The sequence below is a fragment of the Hyaena hyaena genome, unplaced genomic scaffold (assembly GCF_003009895.1).
Source record: "Hyaena hyaena isolate Hyena2069 unplaced genomic scaffold, ASM300989v1 scaffold_187, whole genome shotgun sequence".
In the NCBI taxonomy this organism is placed as follows: Eukaryota; Metazoa; Chordata; class Mammalia; order Carnivora; family Hyaenidae; genus Hyaena; species Hyaena hyaena.
Window position 1 is genome coordinate 107,811 of NW_024080820.1, and position 16,673 is coordinate 124,483.

A 16,673-nucleotide genomic window follows, 5' to 3' on the forward strand; every position below is an offset into this window, starting at 1 on the left:
CAGGGACATCTCTGTTTTTATTGATGATCCTGGGAATTCTTGCTCAGCAATTCTTTTCTTACAAAGGGCTAAGGGCACTCAGCTCACTTAGCCATAAGTATTACAAAATCTGGAAATGCCAAACCCTTAAATTAGCAGAGACCGACACTCGGTTACATACATTTCAACAGGCCACAACATAAATTTATGAGTAACTACTTGCATAGAGGTCCCTGTCTGAGCCTCAGTGATTCCTCCTTTCTTAAATAAGCAACGTTTGGGTGTCCCTGGTGACAATATTTGTATGAGTGCAACTTTCCTTCCTGCTCTTACAAAATGATTTTGGAAGATTTGGCACCTAATCCAAGTTGAGCCAATGAAATCCTCTTAAGAATTTTAAATCTGGAATAGAGAGATCCCAAGAAGGAAGTTATTTCACTAATGTCAGTCTTCCTCAGAGAAAGTTGGGCACTTTTCACAGCTCAGGTTCCTGGAGCTGCCCTGATTCTTCCCCTTTCTGAGTTGTGATTATTTAACTCTGCTTGGTTTCATAATGGTACTTGAGGCAAAAGTAAACTGGTCCAAGTGATACTAATTGAAAAATCATCAGGTGATGGGCAAGCTTCTGATGTGATATATCATTTCCCAAGGTGATTATCAATTAGATTATATCTGCTGATTCCTGAATGAATTGATCATAAAGAATAGCAACAGTAACTGCAGTTACGCTTTACAAAGATTTTTTTTAACACTCACAATTCCTAGGACCCATACATATGAAACATTTGTTAATAATTTATAGATAGTTGTTTGTTGGTTTTTCAAATTGCTTTGTCAAACTTCCAGAGCCTCACAACATGTGAGTCCATGGTTCAGCATTAAGGTTTTAATGCATGTCCTTACTCGGATATGATGAGTTTGCTTCCTAGATGACACATGTCTGAAAATGAGGCCAATTAAGTGAGATATGCTGACCAACGCAGCTCAAATGATGCTCTCAAGTATCTCTAAAGCTTTTCAATAGTTCCACAAATATTTGATTTTAATTTGATTTTTAAACGTTATAATTATTTTAAACTTTAATAAGCAAGCACATTGTATTGTGTCTTATGCCACATTTTAATGCATTCAAGACCATCATAGCATTAACTTTTGCTACAGATCAACTTAAGCAGAGCATGAAGCACCAAAGAAAGCTTCCCTTTAATCCATCATTAAACACCTACTAGAGTCCATCCACCTAGGGGTGTATCTGAACCATTTGTAAAAGTGTGATTGATTTTAGAGAACGTTACTTATCACTTGGGGGATGCCCCTGACAATTCAAGGTAGCCCATGGCCAGTCATGTACGATTTTAGAAGCAAGTATTTCCTTACTTATTAGGAGTTTTTGATATTATGCAAATAAAATACAACATAAAAATAATTGTGTTGAGAGGTTTAAGACCATAATTCTAATCATAACCTCTGTTTCAAATTTCTGTGCTCATTAAAATAGATGTCAACATGTACATTTATAAGATTAATTTCATATTAAAAATATATATAAAGCTTTCATTTCATTTGTATTTTATATGCTGATATTCTCTAGATTTCATTTTATTAAAGGTATCCTCAGAGGAAAAATGTTTGAAAACCACCATTGTGGCAGGTCACTCAACCTTGGCACTACTGATGTTTGGGAACAGATAATTCTCTATTGGTGGCCGGTATCTGGGGGATTGTAGAATGTTTAGCAGCATCCTTGGCCTCCAGGCATCAGAGGCTGGTATCAAGCCTCTACTCCCAGCCTGATGATAAAAAATATCTCCAGATATTGCCGAATGTCTCCTGTGTGGAAAAGTTATCTCTGGTTGAGAATTATCGGATAAGTCATTGGATCAGAGGGGTGGCCACACTAGTAATTTCTAGGGAAGAACTTCCTCCTGAAGTTTTAATTCATAAGCAGCTGTTAAACAAGGAATATAGTAAAGTAGATAAGTGATGTTTTAAAGCATTTTAAAATATTCATTGTGCTGCCTTTTTGAGGGCGTTTGATATACTACGCAGACCATAAAAATAACGTTGTGGAATTATCTTTTCAGGCAACAAAAGATCTCCATGATATATTATTAAGTGCAAAAATGAATTCATATGCTAATGGGAGTGGGAAGCAATAAGGAATCTAGAAAAATCCTTTTATGTGCTAAATTCTGAAATACAACTAGTCTTCATAATTTTTGTAAAATACTTAGAAGAAATTTTTTAATTGAATTTTAAAATTCCTTTTGTTCTTGCCTAATGAAGATTGTCAAATAAATCTGATTAAACTGACCAACATCTTGTCTAAGAAAGGTTTCAAGGAAACATGCAAATGCTCACCTTGGTAAACTTTCATTTTTCATAAGGAAAGCCAAAGAGAAATTGGAAACGGCCAGTATTTTTCCTAATAAGGTTTTAAAGAAGAAGGTTCTGTTAGGTTAACATAAATGATCAAAACAATAACTCATCTTAGAAGCCACAAAAAACATAGGTTTGAGAAATACTTTGTCAAATTTAAACACGTTGTTGATGGGAGTCTAAGTTGGCACAATCTCTATGAAGAACAATGTGGCAAAATTTCAAATGTACATACCATTCTTTCTAACAATTCCTTTTCTAGAAATAACCAACACATATAGGCAGACATAGTAGAGTATACCAGTATATTCAGAGTGTCTTCATTTGTAAAAGTAAAAAAACAGAAAACAATGTAAATGCTCACCAAACTGATTGGGAAAATAAATTACAATATTTCCATATAACTGAACCTAGTATAGTAAATTTTTTGAAGACAGCCTATTATTTACTCACATGGGACCAAATCCAAGATGTTCTGATAATGAAAACAAGCAAGGTTCAGAACAGATGTGGAAGGATGCTATCTAAGAAGTTTTCCCCTAAGAAGACCTACCTGATTTCTTTGACATGTGGAGTATTTATGAAAAATGTCCAGTATTGTAGCTCCTGTGGATTAAGCTAGAAAGGAAACATTGCTAAATTGAAATCTTTTGAATTCTTTAAAATATGATTATATATTACTTGGCATAGAAGGATTATGTAATTTTTTTTAAATAAAAGTACTTTGTCAATTACAAAGTGGTACCAAATGTTTGTAAGCATGGACTAGCCAAAGGAATTTAAGGCACTCTCCCACTCAACATTCTAGGGCACTTTACAGGCAAGAGAAAATGGAGAGATAATGGAAAATCCCAGTAGGATATCTAGATTCAAGGTCCTGGGATTTTCGTAAACAAATAAGGTCACCAGAGAGCAAAAACTGGTAAATACAGTCTGTGTTTCTTTACTGGTTATATGCTATCTGCTGAGTATAGGTAGAAGAGGGTCTCAGATGAATCCAACAAATCTTTCTAATAGTGAGGAATGTGAGGACCCAACTGTCATGAAAGGTGGGTTTTATTGTTCTCGTCATTTTTGTTGTTTTATTATTAGGCTATAGCAGGCGAGGGAGATAGGTTTTGATGCATAATGTTGATCTCCTCTTACTCATAAGGCCAGACTCACTGTAGATACTGTCACAGACATTGCTAGATGCTAGTAAGTATAGGAAAGACCATGGGATAATAACAGATATAAAATGACCATCATTTTTGGAGCACTTACTAACTATGAGGCAACAGGCTAGGAGCTTTACACACATTATCTCTCTTAATCCTCACAGCCGTGTTTTGATTGATAAAAGGACAGCTAGTGAGCAGCAAAGCAAAGACTTGAACTTAATCTACCCAACTTCAAAAATTTTAATCATAAAATTTTGATGCCAAGTGGTAAACATGATTTGGGGCTGAGAAGTCTGGAAATGAAAGTCATCATCTTCACGATGCTGTCTTTTCTTTCGTCCTGACAGGATCACAACCACAGCTGCATGTATGATGGATCTACGAAGATATCCTCTGGATGAGCAAAACTGCACTCTGGAGATTGAAAGTTGTGAGTTACTTGGACAGGGGAATGAGAAAGAGGGATGTTTGCTTGACCCAATTAAATTCAACCTTGCACTGAGTAATTGGTCCTGGGATACTTTCAGCTACACTTTCTTGCCAATTTTTCAAGAGATTCACAGTCCAGTGACATTTTCCCTCATATTGGTGACTCAAGGGTCATTTCAATGCAGTTATACTTTTGAACCATTAGAGAAAGTCCACTTATTTTGGCTGGACAATTTATGAACTCATGCCTTCTCCTTAGGGTAGAGTGTCTCCCAAGGCCTTCTAATCTCCAAGCCGCATTAATTAAGAGAGGGAAAACAATTTAATATGAAAAGACCTCGTGAGATGGTTTTTGGTTCTATAGTCTGTGCACGTGAATGACTGCAAATTGCTGACTTTTAGAAAAACAGTTTGTTAGAGCCTTGTGCACATTAGGCTTTCTTCATGGGAAGAACAGGATGAGAGTAGTCATGGGCTTGTGCTTTGGGCCAAAGAGCTGATATTTTTCAAGTCTAGTAACTGATTTTTGTCTTGTTGGATTGTGTTTCACTGATTGCTTTCTTGACAATTAGAATATCTTAGTCACTAATATTTAATCTGATTAACTCTATTTCATTGTTTCTCAGCCATCAACGGGCAGGCAGTTGAGCCCATTTATTGTGAATACCAGGCCTAGGTGATTTCGTGGTTTTCAGAGGCACAGAAGGGTACAGTAGGTAATTCAGAGCATTATAAAACTGCTTACTGTATTGTGAGAAAATAGAGAGCTATTTATTTAGATAACCTAAAATACTCCCAGATCTAAACATCAAAATGCCAAAGGAAAATTCCAGATGACCCTATAGTATTATTAAAGAATTAATGTATTCACCAGTGTCTGATTATTAAGCAATCACATCCATTTTCTCGTTTTGCTGTATACAGGCTCGGAAATAAATAAAGATGTTTTGTTTGTAGATATAGCTCTATATTTAGACATGCAAACTGATCTACTACCACTAGAACCTGGAATGAACATGAACATTCATGAGTTGTTCCTTAATTAATATTCTAATTTTAAAGCACAATGCATAAATAAGTTGGTCGAATAAAGTTAATATATGAAAGTATTGATGGTGACTTTTGGTTTAAATGCCAATGACAACCAAAATTAAACTGTAGAAATCAAATATGAACCCAACTATTTATCAATGGCTAATGATGTTTTATAAATAAGGCTGAACTTTAGCTAAGCAAGTAAACCTTAGATTTTAGAATTGATATGGAAAGAGAAGGATGAATTGCTCATTCATATAGGTTGGCTTTTACCCTTGACCTCTCTTCCACTGACTCTACTGATTTGTTGCCTTTGCTTCTGTGTGGGCATTAAGGTATGACAACCTCTTGAGATTATAAGATCTTCTGGTCTACGTCATTCATATAAAGAAGCAATGAATTTTGACAAGTACTTGACTTGTTTCTGTGTTATAAATTGCAAGTCCTGAAATTAGCACCATTTTCTCACAAAATGTGTATTTTAAAATTCATATCAAGCCTTCCTGTTATCATGGGTTTATAATCTTCTTTAAGCAGGTGATCTTCCTTGTTTATATTTAGAAAATATGTGACTTTTAGGTACATTTATAATATTATATAATGACCCAAACAAAAACTGTAAATGAGGTAGAAGTTAAACATAACCTCTGTGGGACAGGGATGAGGGGAAGCCCAAGAATCCTGATAGTTCAAAGTTATCAGAAAATATGATATCAGGCAATAGGCGGCAACCCAAGCATATCATAATCATTGAGGCAATTCTGTAAAATGCAACCAGTTTTCTGGGCAGATGGAAGGCATAGAAACTAGGACCCTAAAATCAGCTAATATGTACGAATGCAGGAAGATGGTAACCATCATCAAAGTGATCCAATAGCAGTTCACAGAAATCTAGTCCCTAAAAATATTTACCTAAAGCAAAGCAAAAACTCAAGCCTGGAGAATTTGTGCAATGAGGAGTCTATGAAGGCAGAAACTTGGGAGAAAGGGGGCCGCAGGGGGGATGGAACTGTCTTCTATTCACCAAACAACACCTCTGTAACATAAGTATTTCTAATAACATTTGAGAGTATATATCTGAGTCTCAGAAAAGTAAAATAATTAACCCAGAACCACAGGCAAAGATAGTGGTAAAGAGAGGATCCAAACCCAGGTAATGTACTTTCTTTCCTTCACAGAATCCTCCAATCAATAGGTGAGCAAGAAAGCAAAGAACATCAATCATTAGGGGCATAACACCTAATAAAAAAGTTAAAGAAAAAAGGGGGCGCCTAGGTGACACAGTTGATAGAGGCCCAGCTCTTGATGTCAGCTCAGGTCATGATCCAGGGTTGCGGGATAGAGCCCTGCTTTGGCTCTACATTGAACATGGAGCCCACTTATGATTCTCTCCTTCTGCCTCTCTCCCCCTCTCATGTCCACACACACACTCTCTCTCTCTAGAAAAAAATTTTTAAAAAGTTAAAAAAATGTGTAACACCAACTGGAGTCACTCTCAGCTGGGTTAAGGTTGCTGAGTCAACCAAAGACTGGTCTGTATTTCCTAAAATTATCCCCGATAAAGGTTAGAATAGATCTCAGAAGCTGAAGCAAAATTTTTCACTTAGGCCAAAGGTCAAATGACTGCAACCATGGAGAGAGAGTGGAGAGTCATCTGTGGATGCAGGAAACTGAATAGTCCTTGATTCCATTGACGTTAACCTAAAAAAAAATCAAAAGCCTCAAATGACAACATTCCTTAGCTTACTTGAAGAGTGTCTCTTTTTAACAAGAGATTAACCAATATAAAGAGATTTTAAATCTTATGAGTAAAAACTTCAAGTAACTAAGTAACATATGGCAATAATATGGAGTTTGAATGAGCTTTGCTTGTTCTTGCCTAAGTACATAATCGATGTGTTGCTAAGTATCAATAAATACTGAATCTGTCAGTCATCTATTTTTTAACTCTTCATAAAGAGACATGTGCTGCATTATTTGCTGAAACAGCTCTCCCTGAACTGACATTTATGAAGACTCTAACTGAGCTTTAAAGTGATTGTAAATGAGAAGCTCTAGTATTAGTTGGGAGATAAGAATGATAAAGTAGAGATTCTGCCAAGGTAAGATTGCACCAATCACACTTTTGTGACCAATAATAGAGTAGAAACTTTACCTACCTTACAGAATTTACTGGCTTATGTTCTCTCCCATCACAATCCCAAGGATGAGAAAATGTTTCCCTTGGTTAGGTCCTTCGAGACAAATTAAAGATGTTTTGCTTTACTTTAATGTCATCTAGTCAAGTAAAATTGAAAAGGCCATAAAGCCTTGTTAAATTGAAAATTTACTTGAACTTGGAGCACATTAATAGTTTCTTGGCCCTGGGATGCTATAAAATGAGTTAATGGCACATAGAAAATTCAATCAAGGAGTTTAGTTTTAAGAACATTTGGAATTTGAAATCAATAAAGCTATCATGTGAAGGCTTCATAGCCACAAGCTTCATGGAGATACACAAAGGGCTTGGGATAACAGCCATGGAGGATTCAGGTGCCTTTTTCCATTCCCAGAAGCAACAATTGAGGAAAATCTCCAACCTAATCTTACCCTCTGACTATCAGCAGATAGTGTCACCTCTCACTTTACCCCAAAAAGTAGAAGTCATTTTGGCCTGAAATCTCTGAATGGCCTGATCATTATGTCTTCGTCATTCTAACTTAGCCCTCGCTATTTCAAAGGAAGAGATGCTTCTATTCCTTGAATAGGCTGACCTGACCCCAGTGTTCAGGATTCCATTACGTTTTCCTCTAATTGATTTTCTCAAGTTCACACGCACCTCCACCCCTGATCTCCTAGATCCTCAATCTCACCCAGTCTGCTACCTCTCTTCACAGCCTAAAAACTAGCTGAAAACTCTTCTTAACATAAACATCTCTACTCTATGCCCACATCTCTCCTTAAGCTTTTCCTAATCCCTCTGCTTTCTTTTTCTACAAACTGCTTGAAAGATTGATTTATATTTCTTGTCTATTGTCTCCATTTCTTAACCTACTGTAATCTGGCTTCCCAACTCCCACCTCCACTGACAATATTTTCAGAAAGGTTACAAGAAGGTCTTTACATACCATCTTTAGTCCAATGATCCCCAAAAATATAACTGCAGCTCAGATCTCTTCGAAGTCCCAAACTGATACATAGCCCTGCTCTTGGCATATCTATTGTGGTGTTTGCAAACACATCTTAAATTTAATTTTCTCAAAACTTAACTATTAATTTTTCTCTCCCAAATGAGTTTCCTTTCTAGTCTCCTTAATTTCACTATCCACCCACCATCCTAGGATTAATCGTCGACATCTCCCTCACACTCCTCCTATTCAATCTATTTTCAAGAACCATCCATTCTACTTGCAAGGTATTTATCAAGCTCTTCCACTTCCCTTCAGCCTTACTGCCATCCAACCACCATTACTTCTTACCTGAATCACTGTAGCCATGTTTCTCTTGGTCTTCTTGCTTTCACTCTTGACTCTCTCCAGCCCATTCCACACCCAGCAACCAGAGTGATCTTTGCACGATGTAAAACAAATCTTTTTACTTCTATGCTTTAAAAATATTCTGGGGCACCTGAGTGGCTCAGTTGGTTAAGCTTTTGACTTCAGCTGTCACGATCTCACAGTCTGTGGGTTCAAGCTCTTTATTAGGCTCTGTGCTGGCAGCTCAGAGCCTGTAGCCTGCTTCGGATTCTGTGTGTGTGTGTCTCTCTCTCTCAAAAATAAACATTAAAAAAATAAAATAATAAAGTAAATAAAAATATGCAAAGGTTTCCCAATGCACTAAAAAGCCTCTCCACACTTCTTAATTTAACCTTCAAGCTCTGTGTGACTTGCCTTCCCTATAGCTATCTTTCCCTTGTTTACTACATTAACTCCAACACCGCAGATTCTTTGTGTCCTGCAGACTAAGCTTTCTTCTATCTCATTATCTTCACCATCTTGTTCCTTCGGCTGAAAATGCTTTTGCCCATCATGATGATTTCCTGTTCTCATCCTATAGTTCCCACTTAAGTTGCCAGCTCCAATTAGAGGCTTTCCTGAGAATCCAGTCTAAATTAGGAAACCCTACTTATTTCCTTTCAAAATTTGGTTAGTTTCCCAAGTGGTACTTAGTATTGTAGTATTTATGTCCATGTTTATTATTTTTCCCCCCTCTGTGGATTATAAACTCCATGAAGGGAAGGAGCATTGTTTTGTTCACAAGACAATAATTAAAGCCTAGTCTCCTACCTGATAGTAAGTATCTGTGGAGTGTATGTATGCTACATATTTTGGGTCCAAGCTTTTCAAGTCTTTTGAATTTTAGGAGATAAGTCTAACTCTACTTTTCTCAGATTTAAGGCAGGGATTTTTTATGTGTAATGAAATATTCTTTCATTTGTACAATTTTGTGTTCATGCCTTAAGACTAACTCAGAAATTTAAGATTGGAAATATGTGTCAACCAAGAGCCAGTTAGGGAAAAAAACATTTTAATTGGAATTTTGATAGGCTGCTAAATGTGATGAATGACTATCAGTTGCGGGGGGGGGGGGTCACTTGAGTCATTAATTGTCTTTGTCCTTCCTACTTAAACCACAATCAAGTTATCATGCAAAGGTAACATTTAATGATACTGGGTTACTTTTATACTTGTTTCTTTTTAAAACATGATTTGGAAACTTTTAACTTAGGCATTGTCTTAATCTATTCAATTAGTGAACTATCAATCTATCTCTTAGTCTAGGAATATTTTTATTGTGTCAATTTAAATGTCTTGGTAGTAATGCCATCTACACAGAATGTCAAGCCATGATCGTGTTGGATTATTTCAAAAATAAAATTGTTTCCTTGTTCAAAAAATAGCAGGGGATTAGAAAAATGTGTCCACCTAATAAAGTGGCTCAACTCAGGTATAGAAAATTCCCTGAGAAAATGTGATGTTAGCAGAAGTGAAATGCAATGCTTTATTTAACACCTATAAATAAAATAAAAATAAGTGTAGTATCCAGACATGAGACAGAAGCAGCTCTACAAAAGTCTGTCTTGGTGAAACCACATGTATCAAGTTCTTAAGATATTATAATATACATATTAAGATCATTTCCTTCAGAAGAGGAGACCAAGATATCTAGGAAGAAAATTTTAGGAAGGCATAACAGCCATTTCCAAATGCTTTAAATGTTATCATATAGAAGAGAAATGTTATTCTTGGTATTGAGCAGTGTATTAGTCAAGATTCTCTAGAGAAACATAACCAATAGGATCTCTCTCTCTCTCTAGATAGATAAATAGAGAGAGAGAGAGGGATTTATTATAAGGAATTGGCTCCTGCAATTACAAAAGCTGATAAGCCCAAGATCTGTAGGGTGAGTCAGCAAACTGGAGAGCTGATGGTACAGTTCTAGCCTGAGGGCCAGTAGGCTTGAGACCCAGGAAGAGCCAGTGTTTCTTTTTTTCTTTTTTTTTTTTTTTTTACAAATAGTTTATTGTCAATTTGGTTTCCATATAGCACCCAGTGTTCATCCCCAGAAGTGCCCTCCTCCATGCCCATCCCTCCCTCCCCCTCACATCCATCAGTCCTCAGTTTGTTTCTCAGTATTCAAGAGTCTCTTCATGGTTTGCCTCTCTCCCTTTCCCGAAGAGCCAGTGTTTCAATTTGAGTCTGAAAACAAGAAAAAAACAGATTATCCCCATTCAAAGACTGGCAAAAGGAATTCTCTCTTACTCTGGGGAAGGTCATATTTTTGTTTTCTTTAGGCCTTCAGTGGATTGGGTGAGGTCTGCCCACATTAGGGATTGCAATCTACTTTACTCAGCTTGCCAATTAAAATGCTACTCTCAGCCAAAAATACCCTCGTAGGAGCATGCAGAACAACGTTTGGCCAACTCAAGTTGACACAAAACTATCACAACCAGAGTGCTAGATTTGAACCCCTTCAATTCAATTCAGCTAGCATTTCTTAAGCGGTGACCACATGTGGCTCTGTGTGTAAAGTAAATGCTGGTGATAAGGGAACAACAAGCACACAGGCAGGCAAAAGTTGTAGGAAGGGAGATGTAGAATTTAAGAGAAATATTTCCAATGAACAAAGGTGTCCATTCATGAAATAAGTCTTTGTTAAAGAAAGAGTCCCATCCCACAGAGAGTTTTCAATTAATTGGAAATGGCCACCTACCAGTATTAACGTAAAAGACATTCTTCTTTGAGAGGTCAGTTAATTATATAAACTTAGAGATGTCTTTAAGCCCTAAAATCTAGGACTCTGAGAGTGTACTTAATTTAGTTATATCACCAGTAAATTACTTTATGTGCTTTCCTAAAATACTGGCTCTAAAATGATTCTGATATATAAAGGATATTAGAATAGAGAAAAAATGTTATGAATACAAGAACACATACTCAAGGAAAATATGAAATATAGGATAATTACAAGCAAAACCTTTGAATCATTCTTACTTTATTGCTGCCTGCCAAATCATTAATTCTGATCTGAAATAATTTAAAAATAGCATCTACAACATGCTGCACACTTTCTATTCATGGATGCTAAACACCAAAAATAACAGAAGTAAATTGAACTTCATGAATGATTCATGACTTCCCTTGCTTTATGTCCCCATTGTCAAGGAAATTAGCAGCATTGGATATCTCCTTAGATAAATTTGATTTTACCATATTCAGTAGAGTACTTAATGAAAATGAATATTTCACATTTATGTTCATAGAAATGTTAATGAATTTTAGTGCCTGTAGCTTTTTTGATGAGCAGAGGGGTGGGTGTAGGGAAGAAGGGAATATTTCTGAATTAATTTATTCCTTTTTCCAGGCTGCTTCTTTGAAACTGTGAAAAAGGACTCTTTGTGTAAAGTCTCTGATCTTTTAAAGTTATAAAATAAAAGCTAGTGGAAGAACGGAGTTCTTTTCATGAAAATTAGTTTTGCAATCAACTTGACTATAAAGCTAGCCTTATAGCTGTTCACTTCAGTCCTATAAACAGTTTAAGTTTATTTTCCATACTTGGATAAGGAGCTATGAAGATTAATGAGAATATCACTGATTTACAGATGTAGATTCCTGGGAATTTCCTCTTTCCTTGGTATTCTGATGGATGACCATTTTGCTATTAGCTTCCAAAAAGGGAATGGAAATAAAGCTTATTACTTTGCCTAAATGGTTTAGGTATTAACCAAACACTTAAAAACATATTTTATCATGTAACTTTGATCTAGAATTTGACATTCTTGCTAAACTGAGGGCTTTAGTTCACTTGGGATAATAGTGATAGCTAATATTTCTTGATTCTGTACTATGGGCCACACACTTAACGAAGATTTCCCATTGAATCTTCACCAAAACCCTAGTGTTCTAACCCATTTTGTAGAGGAGGAAATCAAAGCATCATGGTAGTAATTTGCCTGAAATCACAAAATGATAGTGGTCCAAAGGGGATTTGAATTCAAGAAATCTGACTTGAAAGTCTACGTCTTGGCCCTTTTTTGTAGTCTCTGAAGAAAACTCTTCTCTCTAGCTTCCCCACTGGGTATAAGTGAGTGATTTTTAGGTATGTGATATCTGAATGCAAAGTAGGCACCTGAGAGCAAAGCAGGTTTTAATTCGTCTTACTCTTTACTGAATCTGTCTCAGTTGGGTTCCTAGTTGGGTATTTGTTTTCTGACATTCTTGTCAACTAAACTGAATATTGATATAATTTAAAGAATAACCATTATTTTACCAGGTCACTTCTATAATTGGAACAGATTCCACAAGGATCAGAAATCCTTTCTCTTCTAAATGGCTACAAATACTAGTTCCCAAATCATTTTCATATAGTGTTAAGTCTGACTGACTGTGGTGGTGCTACAGTTTCAAAATCTATCCATTACTCAGAATTCTGATGCATGAGCATCTGTAATCTTGGAAAGGGACATATTCTCTTGAGAGGTCTGGACTTGCATTGTTCTGTGAACCACATTCTTATTGGAACTGTGTGACAATATGTATAATTCAGTTTTTATTTAGGTGTTTAAAATTAAAATAGTTTCCACATTTAAATTGCTTTATTCTTATCTTTAAAATCAAAGATTTTAAAAAGGAGCTTTTGGGGATACCAGGGTGGCTCAATCAGTTAAGTGTCCAACTTTGGCCTGGCTCATGATCTACAGGTTCATGGGTTTGATCCCCGGTTCAGGCTCTGTGCTGTGCTGACAGCTGGGAGCCTGGATCCTGCTTCAGATTTTGTGTGTGTGTGTCTCTCTCTCTGCCTCTCCCCCTCTTGCACACGGCCTCTCTCTCTTTCAAAAGTTAACATTAAAAAAAAATTTTTTTAAAAGAGCTTTTGAAATATTGATACCATGACCCCACTCTGGACAGTAACATCAGAATTTGTGGAAGGTGGGTCCTTGCACAAACATTTTTTTAGCTCCCCGGTGATTTCAATATGCAGCCAACTTTGACAGGTCCTGCTTTAAGGCTAGAATGCTTCGAATTTCTGCTTCTCTCTTTCTAATAGACCCAGTTCCCTAAATGGGAAGCAGAATGGAAACAGAACTAGAGAAGAAAGTATAGCAAAGAACAGAAAATAGCATGATGTTCAAAGAAAGAAATCATTGAAATGATCAAAGGAGAAAATTTAAGCTATTCTTTTCTTTATCCCCCTCTGGCAGAAGGCTCTTTTTTTTTTTTCTTTAAAAGTGCATGCCTTGAAATAAATAGGTAGACCAATGGACCCTGCCTTTCATTGGAATTAAGTGCTTGAACCAGACATTCAAATCCGTGTAATGATAAGTCAAGTTGTTACAAGATGCTACTCTATATTTAAAGCTCCAATATACACACCACGTATTAATATGAATGCAATCAATGGCACATTAATTTGTATATAATTTTGTGGCGAATGGAGTTATCTACTTGGGAAAGAGAGGTATGCACATTAGCTGCTTTAATAACATTTTCTTTCATTTAAAAAAAAGAAGAAAGCTAGTCAAAATTTATATTTGAATTGAACACACAGCAACAGGCTTTAACAGGAATAGTTTATCAAACCAAAATCGAGTATAGCTTATTTGTTTCAATCACAAAAAAATAATCTAAAAATAATTTCTATATTCATCTTCATTTCCCTACCACTTGTCCCATAGGCACTGACTGAACTCATTTGATTGTGTAAAAGGGCAGATTTGTCACAGAGCTCCCACTAGGTGACTGCATGGACTTCAAATAGATTGTATTCCCAGTACTTAGATTACATAGGCCTGCAATTCTGACAAAGAAAATTCCGCGACATAGAGCCCAAGCATTTCTGCTCTTACCTTAGAAACTGTCAGAGTGGAAACCCTTCACCTGTCTGATGCTCCCTGCGGGGCTTGTCAAATGTGCATGTGCTTATGGGGATCTTGTTAGAATGCATTTTGGTTTCATGAGTTGGGCAGGGGCCTGAGAGTCTGCATTTTTCACATGCTACCCGGCGATACCTATGCTATTGGTCCACGGACCACACTGAGTAGGAAGAATCTAACGTAAAAAAATCAAAAGAGAACAAACAAACAAAAAAAAAACCCAAAAAACAAAAACAAAGACCTGTCTCACCTGTGTTCCTCAGTCAACATCACCAGCCTGTTTGCTTCCTACTGAGATTCAAATAATTAGCTAAAAGCCTTTGCCACACTGGTTGCTCAGCACTTGATTCAAGAGAGTTTGAGTTTTAAATTAACGGAGGCAGAAAAGTCATTTTCAGGTGACCTGAATAAACTTCCAAACGCTGAAACCAAACAGCTTAGGTTTTGTAAATTACCCCGGGTAGGTAACATGTTGGTCTACCATTCTGTATGTGAAAGATTCCCAGATATGGTATGTCATTAGTACTTTTAAACCACTTTGAAAATGATACCGGGGTGAATATTTTCTATGCAGAAAAGATTTAACTTCAATAAAGAAAAATGTAATGAAAAATATTCCAATGATTTTATACTTGACTCCATGTCCACTAACTAGAGGATTTTAGCAGAAAGGCCATACAGTTACACACTTCAGCTATCCTGGGACTTAATGAGTCATTCTGAAGAGCCTACGTTTGCCAGACCTCAATATTTTGATGTGAATCTCAAATCTCAGTAGAGATTTCTAAAAATTATGTATTCTTTTTTTGTGATTCATGGTCATAACTATGAGTATTTCTCATCAGGTGCTGAAGCTCTAGCTTCACCTGAAGCAAAGGCAGGTATAAGGGGTTTGCACTCTGATCCTTACGGTGATTGTAAGACCTACATTTTTCATGAGTGTTTTCACACAGGGAGCGATGAAGGCCCCTTTCTATACTTAGTGTGTCAATAAAGAAAAATATCTCCTCTCGTCGATTAGGCATATTTTTACAACTCAAGACAAAGGTGTTTTCCTGGCAGGGTTCTCATTTTATGTAACCTTGTCTCTTCGTTAGGGGTCAATAATAATTCTATCATGAGTCATTAGTTTCAAGGTCTCAGCTATTGTCCAGATCCTCAGAGTCTACCTCCTCTTTGCCTTCCTCCATCCCAATTGCCATGGTGATGGGTTCTCAAGTTACCTACATTCACTCAGTCTCCAGTTACTGAATTATGAACTTTCTACCTGTAATACCCTATTCTCACTGTTGCTGTCATTATTTTATTTCTTCTTCTTTGAATTTAAACATGCTACATATGCCAAAACTGTACTTTGTTCTTTTAGGGAAAAGATGTTTTGCATAATTGTCATCTGATCTTATTGGAAATATTAGGAAATGTCTCCAAGAAATAAAAAGTAGTACTCTCCCTATTGTCCTTCTAATTCTTTGCATCAAGACTTTAAGCTAGTAGTATAATCAAAGGGCCATGCCTGACTTTGTTAAATTTTCAGGTTCCTGACAAGTATGTACAGTTGTAATAAAACTACATTTTTTTCCTAGGCTGCATGAAGTTTAGGAAGAAATATCCTTCTGCTACTGTGATACCAGGTCATAGTTACTTTTCTTAAAGTTTAATTTGAAGAGAAGTTCATGCATAATCAATATTCAAAATTTCTATGTTTTGTTCCATTTAGGACTGAATAATAATAACAATAATAACTGAATGATGATAATGATGATGATGGTGATAATATGACTGTAAGTGCAATGACATAAGTGGCAAAAGCTAAAACCAAAGCACGATAGATAAGATGTCTCAGACACTATGTTTACTTGCCAAAATGTAGGTCAGAAAAAAAAAAAAAAAGCAATCCACCTGGGTCAAGGCAAGCTCCCCTGGGTCAAGGTGAGCTGTATGTTGAATATATATGGAGGTATGAATGCATGCAGAGGGTAACAAGTGACAAAAATGACACAGGACACCAGCTCTCAGTCTTATACATCAGTCCAACAGAATTCACATAGGAAACCTCTTATGTGTGCTAAGTTCTTTCTTAGACAGTCAAGATCTATGGTAAAATGGAGGAAATTATTGTTGTAGCAAAAGAGATCAAAGACTTAAAGTCGGGCATATAGAAAAAATCTGCATGGATATTGGACTCACAAAGAATTAAAACAGGAGCCTGTTGGTGACAAAAAGCTAAACATACAGAGAAAGGGGGAGAATTAACCTTGGATTGTCAGATAACAGTGAGATGATATGAAATTCATGAAATTCAAAGTTAGAGGTTTTAAGAAAGGAGGAATGGGGGGGGG

General features: G+C 36.4%; 1 protein-coding gene across 1 annotated transcript in view; it reads left to right on the forward strand.

Moving 5' to 3' along the window:
- GABRB1 (gamma-aminobutyric acid type A receptor subunit beta1) overlaps positions 1–16,673 on the forward strand; it is a 158,445-nt gene that overhangs the window by 53,064 nt on the left and 88,708 nt on the right. The window contains exon 5 of the mRNA XM_039241103.1: positions 3,866–3,948. Within this exon, the coding sequence (XP_039097034.1) occupies positions 3,866–3,948 (83 nt within the window). The remainder of the gene's footprint in view (positions 1–3,865; positions 3,949–16,673) is intronic.